This window comes from Mycetomoellerius zeteki, unplaced genomic scaffold, assembly GCF_001594055.1.
Source record: "Mycetomoellerius zeteki isolate Tzet28-1 unplaced genomic scaffold, Tzet1.0 scaffold1454, whole genome shotgun sequence".
Classification (NCBI taxonomy): domain Eukaryota; kingdom Metazoa; phylum Arthropoda; class Insecta; order Hymenoptera; family Formicidae; genus Mycetomoellerius; species Mycetomoellerius zeteki.
Genome location: NW_017256398.1, coordinates 36,816 through 46,333, shown reverse-complemented (window position 1 = coordinate 46,333; position 9,518 = coordinate 36,816). Strand labels below are relative to the sequence as shown.

Below are 9,518 nucleotides of genomic sequence, written 5' to 3'. Positions count from 1 at the left end.
GCTGCTTTCTCTGCTGAACGCAGCCATTGATTCGTCGATTTCTTATGGCTTAAGGCTTAAAACTCTATTGTAGATCCGGGGTAAAGGCCGTCACACGTACAAAAATTTTAGTCGTAATCGTAAGGTCGCAAGCAAATCAACCAATCACAATCAAAATTAAGATTTCGCGTTTTTAAACGCTCGACTGTGATTGGCCGATTTACTTACGGCCTTACGCTTACGACTAAAATTTTTGTACGTGTGATGGCCTTAAGGGCCATGGCACACAAAAAACTTAAGCAGTACAATGTAAGCAGTAAACGAATTGATCAATCACAGTAGAGTCCATAAGGCCATAACATAAGCAGTAGCAAATCCAACATGTTGATTTCCTTATGCGGGGTCTGCAATAGAAGTCTTAGCGGTCGTAGGGTCTTAAATCATAGAAAATTGACCAATCACAGTCGAATATGAGAAGAATACTCAACTGTGATTGGTCAATTTTCTATGACTTAAGACCCTACGACCGCTAAGACTTCTATTGCAGACCCCGCATAAGGAAATCAACATGTTGGATTTGCTACTGCTTATGTTATGGCCTTATGGACTCTACTGTGATTGATCAATTCGTTTACTGCTTACATTGTACTGCTTAAGTTTTTTGTGTGCCATGGCCCTTAAGGCCATCACACGTACAAAAATTTTAGTCGTAATCGTAAGGTCGCAAGCAAATCAACCAATCACAATCAAAATTAAGATTTCGCGTTTTTAAACGCTCGACTGTGATTGGCCGATTTACTTACGGCCTTACGCTTACGACTAAAATTTTTGTACGTGTGATGGCCTTAAGGGCCATGGCACACAAAAAACTTAAGCAGTACAATGTAAGCAGTAAACGAATTGATCAATCACAGTAGAGTCCATAAGGCCATAACATAAGCAGTAGCAAATCCAACATGTTGATTTCCTTATGCGGGGTCTGCAATAGAAGTCTTAGCGGTCGTAGGGTCTTAAATAGTAGAAAATTGACCAATCACAGTCGAATATGAGAAGAATACTCAACTGTGATTGGTCAATTTTCTATGACTTAAGACCCTACGACCGCTACGACTTCTATTGTAGACCTCGTATAATGCCTGTCGCGGACGTCGCGGTCGGAATGATGACGCGCGGGCGGCCGCGGATTCGGGGGAGGCAGCCAATCAGCGATCCCCACGATGAGGACGATGCCACGCGTATGAGACCGCGGAGCCAACGCGAGAGCCTCCAGCCCGCCGACGCAGCGTCGCGCTCGCTCATTCATCGCGCGTTCTCCTCGCGGACGGTGTGTCTTCCCGGTTTCTTTCGTCCTCGTCCCGACGACGTCTTCGTCTCAGCGAGGCAGGTCGCGCTTCGACGCGCAGGAAACGCGAAGGAAAGAGAGAAAGACACACAAAGAACGTAGACAAAAGAAAAGAAAGTGAGGTATCCCGATCGTCATGAAATCCGTCGGTGTATTCTGTTTGGCGACACTCTGCCTGGCCGCGACCTCTCTCGCCAAGGTCGAAGTCGAAGATGGGGTCCTCGTGGTCACCAAGGACAACTTCGACAGCGTCATCCAGGACAACGATTACGTGCTCCTCGAGTTCTGTGAGTATATAATACGTGTACGTCTCCCGCTGCGCTTCGGCCGGGTTCAGAACTTTTATCCGGATATGCACTCGGGTATCGTTTTCCTTGTTTAACATTCGGTGAATAAGGATAAGATGATACCCGGTGAAGTTTTTCTGAACCTAACCCGGTCTCCTTGGAGCGCGCTCCGAGAGCGAATCCGCGTGCGCTCACCGAATCCGTACGCCTTGTATCTGTTGCTTTTCCGCGGAGGAGCTGCACCCTCGCGCCTGCACTTTCTGTACTCGCGCTCCGCGACCGGAGATGCACCGGAGATTGGGGAGCACCGGAGGGCGAAGGAAGAGTCAAAGTTGACCGAAACGAGTTCCAGGAAGACGATCCACGTCAGGAATACTGAGATACATCTACCGTGCGATTTGCCGACTCGTTCGCGGGTTCACCGGTTCTACCAGATGCGAATCCCGTACACGTCATCACTCGAGCATCCTCGAGGACGGTGACGGGGGACCATGCGGGGGACCGGTTAGCGACACGCGACTTTTCAGCGATGATCGCCCCCTCCCCCCCAGCCGAAATACTCCGTCGTCTTCTTCTTCTTTTAAGCCTTTTTTGAATTTCCTTTTTTGAATCCCTTCAGTTTCTTTTCGCGATCTCTTCTCCCCCCCCTTCCGTTTTTCTCAGCGTTTGATGAGAAAATCTGTGACAAGGAGATCGGTCACAAGGAGAAAAAAAAGTTGAAAAAAATGCCCCGAGAAGATCCATATTTGGACGACTTGCGTCTTCGAGACGGTCGTCTATATTTATTTATCGATATTTATTCATCGCGTCCTTCGGCCGCCCCCTCGCAATCTCCGTTTCTAACATTTTTCTCTCCGTTGATCTTTTTAGTTTCTGTACCTCCTCTCTCTCTCTCTCTCTCTCTCTTTCTTTCCACGCGTTCGTCGAGAGCTCAGGTGCAGAAAGTGCAGCTGTAAAGACGGTTCTCACTTCTTGGCTTTTTTTTTTACCGTTATGCACGGTCGTCTTGCAAATCATTTGACGATTATGAGACCGAATGTAACGTCACGTTACGATAATGGTGTTGATGACGAAAATGATGACGACTACTTGTAACGGACACTCATAAACATATTCTATATCTATACGGACGCAGCATTCATAAATGATACAAATTCGATGCATTAAAAAACAGAACTAATCGCATTCTTTTATCGGAGTCGAAGTTCGATACGCTGATTATCAATTTTAGATCGCTATCTGCCACTTTGTCGACTTTAAAACTTAAACGACCATATGGTATCCCAATAATTGGATGTTGACGAGCAAATTGAAATATTTCGAGAATACGATTTAAATTTTTGAAATAAAGCAGCATTATACGATTCTCTGATATTTTTCTTTTTTCGATATTTTATTTTTTAAAACTAAACAGTTTCGATTCCTTCAAAGTCCATGAATATCTTAATATATTTTACTCTCCGATATAAAGCCACAAAATGGATTTTTAGATCTAACTGTATCAATCATGAGAAAATGTAAATTTGAAAAATTAAATTTTGTATTGTTTTGAAATAGGAATTGCAATAGGATGATTATCTTACATGCTAGCAAGTACTTACAAGTTGCATTAAATCACATTTATATTTGTAAGATTTACGCAAAAGTATTATTAGGTCACCAAGATCTTGACTGATTGTGAGTATGGCCGTCTTCGTTTACTCTCAGTCAGCAAAATATTTACAATTTGCTTACAAATTGCTGCTAAATTCGATCAAAATATTCAGCAAATTGGCATTAACTGTATCTATATTAAGCTTGTGTTTTGCTGACAAAACTTACTGATATAACGTGGGAACAAATTATCAACACAAATCGAGCAAAACTTTGATTAATTTTGGTTTTGATCGGTTCTTTAATTTGTCAGATCGTCAGCAAGCTTTGTATGATTTTGCCTAATTTATTGTCATATTTTGTCAGCGAATTTTATTGTATATTTGCTATCAATTTCATGAAATATAACAAAATTTACATTAATTTGATGCCTTTTTTGAGACAAGCATTTGATAAAATTTATTTTCAACATACATAGACTAGTTGGATGTGTTGAACATTTAGGTAGTTATTTATATATAATTATCTAAATTACATGTAATTTAGCTAAGGTATATTTATCGAGGTGCACAATGTCACCATTATTGGCTTCTTTAAAATTAAGGTATGACCACAATCAGCCTTTCTCATGTTCCTTATGTCATGATAATAATTTTCTACTTTTATCTACTAATACTACACATTTCACATTTTATTATTATTAGCATATTACGACTTTATTGTAATAATCAGGAATACTCAATAATCAATTACAACAGCTTATATACATATATAATATTTATTAATATTTCTTGGTCGTAGATGCCCCGTGGTGTGGACACTGCAAAGCACTGGCACCCGAGTATGCTAAGGCAGCAAAGAAATTAGAGGAAATTAATTCACCAATCAAATTGGGCAAGATAGATGCTACAGTCGAATCGGCACTTACTGAGAAACACTTAGTGAGAGGATATCCTACTCTCAAATTTTACCGTAAAGGAATTCAGATCGACTACACTGGTGGCCGTCAGGCTGATGAGATTGTAAACTGGCTGCTCAAGAAGACTGGTCCACCTGCCAAAGATCTGTCCACGGTTGACGAAGCTAAGGCATTTATCGAGGCACACAAAGTCGCCGTTGTTGGATTCTTTAAGGTACAATTGCAATCTTCCTTTTTGCTACCCTTTTCTCACGTCAATAATTTTCTATTTTTATCTACTAATATTGAATATCTTGCATTTTTTAAAACTATTATAATAATCAAGAGTAATCTGTTGCAACAGCTTACCTGTTTATATACATATATAACGACTTTATTAGGACGTTGCAAGTGATGCCGCCAAGGTATTCTTGGAAGTTGGTAATATAGTGGATGATCATGTGTTTGGTATTACAAGCGCCGACGAAGTATTTAGTGAATACGGAATTGAAGATGGAAAGATCGTGCTATTTAAGAAGGTACATCTATACTAGTGCACTGTATAATACTAATATTAAAATAATGACGAATCAAATTAATTTCTATTTTTTGAAATCATAATCTCAAATCTGATTTTAATCTGTATTCTTTGTAGTTCGATGAAGGTAAAGCTGTCTTTGATGGAGAGTATACGACTACAGCTATACAGAACTTCATCTCCGTATTTTCGTTACCTCTGATTGTTGAATTCAACCAGGATACGGCGCAGAAGATCTTCAGTGGAGATATCAAGAGCCACTTGTTGCTTTTCCTCAGTAAAGAAGCCGGTCACTTTGAAAAATATATCGAAGGAATTCAAGAGCCAGCGAAGAAATACCGTAGCGAGGTATAAAAATTTATGCATAACTCATCTCACTATATTATTTTAAAAAGGAATCGATATAATGCTTCAAAATATCTATGCATAGGTTTTGTTTGTGACAATCAATTGTGACGAAACTGATCACGAACGTATCTTGGAGTTCTTTGGTTTGAAAAAAGATGATGTGCCCGCCATGCGGCTTATCAAGCTTGAACAGGACATGGCTAAGTACAAGCCTGATAAACCAGAGATCACCACCGAAAACGTCCTGGAATTTGTCACTGCTTTCGTAGAGGGCAAACTGAAACGACACCTGCTTACCCAAGACTTGCCGGAGGACTGGGACAAGAGCCCGGTTAAGGTTCTCGTCGGCACGAACTTCCACGAGATTGCCTTTGACAAGGAAAAGGATGTTTTTGTTGAATTCTACGCTCCTTGGTGCGGTCATTGTCAGCAATTAGCGCCCATTTATGACCAAGTACGTTTCCTTTTCGTTGGAATTTTAATTGTAATAAATACAAATAATACAGGTAATTGATAAGTAGTTTTGTTAATCGTCGAACATGTAATTTCAGCTTGGTGAAAAATACAAGGACAACGATAAATTGGTCATCGCAAAAATGGATGCCACTGCTAACGAGTTGGAGGACATAAAGGTCCTAAACTTCCCCACTCTGACACTCTATAAGAAAGAGACGAATGAGGTACGAACCTTTCTTCATTCCCTCAACTTATATTTACAGTACGTTGAAAATGTATTTATTATAATAACTTATTTCGTTGCTGTAGGCTGTGGAATATAACGGAGAGAGGACGCTTGAAGGTCTTTCCAAATTTATCGAAAGCGGTGGCGCGTATGGCGAAGCTGCAGAAGAGGTATTAAAGAGTTATTTTTAATTGAAAAAAAGAAATAGTATAACAATCTTAGGGTAGAAGATAATACATAAATTATGCTGAAAATATCTTTGAAAATTTTATGAGGCATAATCTTATATTACAACTATTCTACATTATTTATTTTGACACAGGCTCAGGAAGAGGATGAGGACGATGATGTGCCAAGGAAGGACGAGTTGTAAACGCACATAATCATTATTATAAGAAGTAAAATCAACATTGACTCGTCTGTTGTATTTCCTGCATCCAGTCAATGAACTCTACAATTTTTCGCTTTACAGAAATATTTCATTTCTTATAAAGATAAAAAAATATTGATGGTTCATCCTCATACATTTGTTACTTTAGGAATTAAGTTTAGATAAATCGCAGTGTACAATTTGTAATTAAGAATTTGGTTCGCGGTTTTTCACAGGGTTATTGTCACAACTAATATCAGCTCAAATGGCGTACTTCCGTGATATGTAGAATTACTTTATCTTGATAGCGAAATGCAAATTATGCAAACAAAAGATTTATAAGAGTTTACAATATATTTGAAGTGTTTAATGTGCGCAATAATAACATAAATATTCGTATTTCTATATGGTTACGCCATTTGTGTTACGCATGTTGACTTGACGTGACTTTCTGCTCTCTGAAAACTGTGACGTTATCATAGTTTCGCGTTTTTATTCCATAGTGTGGAACGTGGAACGGGAAGATAAATTATTAATCTAAAAACATCTTGAAGTCACTCTCTTTATTTTTATAAAGACTTATTTTATTGACAGATGTCTAAATGACTCGTTGCGGCGCGCAAGCAGAAGCGAATCTTCGAGTGCTCTATGAGAGCTAGCGGTTTATAAACACATTTCCAATTTATAGCATTTAAAACTATCATGACGAGTGATGGTTTTAGATATATTAGTTAGGGTAGGCAGCCGTTTCAATGTTCTCCTAGTTTCAATTGACTGAAACTCTAGGAAATTAGCGATGAGGCACATATTGTGAAAAAAAAGAAAAAAGTAAATTGCATATATATATGTGTATATATATATATACATACATACATATATATAAATATATATATGCTTATTATTCTTAATATATGAAGATTATATATATTCTATTCTGGTTTTACGTCTATTTTTTATTACCATTTCTATATATATATATATATAAATGTATGCTGTATACAATACATTGTATATATAAATATAATTTTTAACATTTTTTCTATACGTATGACTTATCAAGTTCGCGTGTTCAACTTGTATCCAGTAGTCAATTTTAATGTGTTTACATAAGTGAACAAAATGATGGATGGTTACACAACCATTACATTTTACGTAAACAGGTATTTATGGTTATCTTATTGTCTTAGGCAATGATTATATTATTTATTAATGTGATTAACGCTTTGAGTGGCACGAATATTTCTTTTCGCCTTATTCATTTTTCACTATTTTTCTATGATAACATTTTGTTTGTATTTCTTTTACTAGGATCGCAGACATTCGGAAGTAATGGACTGTACGTTGAATTTATCAGATTTATACGAACTGTTGCATAACACTTTGTTAATCACAGAGGAAGTGAAGGAAATATTGAGAAAAGATTGTGACGAAGCAGCATTCGTTTTAAAACCGTGGCAGGTGAAAACAATCGTTGAAAAACGAACCAACGAAAGCATTTGTATTTGTAAAAAAGTAATCGTGATTTAATTTATATATTTTTACTTTTAATTTATGTTGCCTATATGTATAAGTTGACATGAATTTGTTTTATTTATTATTAATTAATAGAATGAAAACGAAGCTGAGGAGATCGCCGCGGGGATAGACAGAGCGATCATTCTTGCGCAAGAATTGCGGGAAAAATTGAAGCTTAACGTAGCATCGAAAAAGAAACCGTTAAGAAAAGATACAGTTGAAAATATTTATCTATCCAATCCTGCATCGACTAGCGATCGTAAGAAAGCCTTGAAAAGCAATATTACAACGCAGAAAACAAATACTGCGAAAAGCCCGCGTTGTAAAAAATCAAGTGCATTTCAAAACGACAAAGTAACTTCTGTTGCGACGAAAAAATCTATCAGCGGTACAAAGCGAAATAACGCAATCGAAACGATACAATCAAAGGTGTCATCTGCAAAAGTTGCAGGAAAGTTACAGAAAGGGAAGAATTTTATACTAGAAAATAAATTAAACATTAAGAAGATAAGTTCAGCAAATAAACTACAAATTAATGATGATCCTAATGATATTCCGCAAAATGTATGCAACAATGACACAGTTTCTCTCTCTCTCTCTCTCTCTCTCTCTCTTGTACAATATTATCAGATATAATAGAATATTGAAAAATTTTTAATGTAATTTTTTATCGCGCATTTTTATTTCAGTCAAGAAAATCTCTACCACCTGAAGCATCAGCTGCTGAACTAAGCGATTTGATACATAAAATGACACGACAGTCTACCGAGAATACATCAATTTCTTCTCCCGGGAATATTAAGAACGATTGTCCATTGCATGGAAATAATGGACATCAATCCGTTCAAGAACAAATTGTAGCGATAGATGTAGTGGAAGCGCTCCGGCATTTTAATGTGCCGAATGAAATTGTTAAAGTATTGAGAACTTATCATGCGTTTTTAAAAACTGAAGCAGATGACTCGAATGATATTAATGAGGATAGATTCCAGAAATCAGTTAACACTTTTCTAAAAGAATTCGAAGCGATGGTAAGTGATGTAAATGGAAGGAGAAAGACCGTTCTTAAAATTATACAAAACCGATTCCTTATATTATTTATAATTATTGCAGAATATAACCATGCAAGATCATTTGTTAGAAGAGCCTCACTTGCTTAATAAGGCAGCAAAATCTATAACTGTATTTAGTAATATTCTTACTGAAGATTTAGATTCGAGCCAGTCCAATGACATGAAAATCGCTTCCACTGAAATAGGAGCCTCTTTTAAGCAGTATGATATTAAGAATATTGCAAAACCGATTACAAAAGACTCGTATAATCTTTCTTTGACAAGAGGATGGATGTCGAACGGCATTTGGAATATTTTCTGTATGGAGCATTTTAAAAGTAAATTCACATTTTGTATATTAATCACAGCTTTAAATTTTAATTTAATTAATCTAATCACGCTGATTTCAATTTCTAAATTTTGTTGTAGATTTTTCTAAAGCATATAATATAAGATACTGTAACAAGAAGCAGTTATTGTCGCTATATGAAGCAATACAAAAGTTGCAGCGCACCAAGTATCTGAATATATTAATCGAAATTATTTTACGCGACGTGATACCCACCGTTAAATCTAACATTGAGCCTGCAAGTGCGGAGTACGCACAAGCATACAAAACAATGTTCATTCTCTACCAAGGTTTAAATCCCGAAGTGCCGGTTTTAGTGAAGACCGATAGCTAAGTCTCACACCATGATATATTCTCTGTTACTATAGTAACCACACTGTGTGTATACTGCCTAATTGACTATCCACTTTTCATGAAATTATATACTGGAACTATACAGAAATGTATTTTTTGTTATGACTTTTATGACATTGTTGTGCTAATAACAATCAAAACGTTTTGTGCCATTAAGTATTTCTTAATAAGTGTGGAAAATAAAATTTTGATATCCAACACTAAAATTGTT

General features: G+C 37.0%; 1 protein-coding gene across 2 annotated transcripts; it reads left to right on the top strand.

The window, feature by feature from the left end:
• The first annotated feature begins 1,210 nt into the window (after positions 1-1,210).
• Positions 1,211-9,407, top strand: Pdi (protein disulfide isomerase). Of its 2 annotated transcripts, XM_018462788.1 has the most exons (12): positions 1,211-1,608; positions 4,003-4,334; positions 4,501-4,638; positions 4,755-4,985; positions 5,068-5,439; positions 5,537-5,665; positions 5,751-5,837; positions 7,346-7,549; positions 7,646-8,116; positions 8,242-8,583; positions 8,666-8,942; positions 9,034-9,407. In XM_018462788.1, exons 1-12 carry the CDS (start codon positions 1,458-1,460, stop codon positions 9,285-9,287), a joined length of 2,988 nt encoding a protein of 995 aa, XP_018318290.1. In that variant the 5' UTR covers positions 1,211-1,457; the 3' UTR covers positions 9,288-9,407. The 2 variants fall into 2 exon arrangements, with proteins under 2 accessions (XP_018318290.1, XP_018318289.1); XM_018462787.1 differs by lacking the exons at positions 7,346-7,549; positions 7,646-8,116; positions 8,242-8,583; positions 8,666-8,942; positions 9,034-9,407 and adding an exon at positions 5,990-6,861 and having other exon boundaries at positions 1,218-1,608.
• Positions 9,408-9,518: the final 111 nt, after the last annotated feature.

Bases quoted from the DNA above. Each gene is read 5' to 3' on its own strand.
- Pdi (XM_018462788.1), top strand. From the start codon at position 1,458: ATGAAATCCGTCGGTGTATTCTGTTTGGCGACACTCTGCCTGGCCGCG. The intron at 5,666-5,750 runs GTACGAACCTTT...TCGTTGCTGTAG, and splicing joins ATAAGAAAGAGACGAATGAG to GCTGTGGAATATAACGGAGA. The intron at 8,943-9,033 runs GTAAATTCACAT...ATTTTGTTGTAG, and splicing joins CTGTATGGAGCATTTTAAAA to ATTTTTCTAAAGCATATAAT.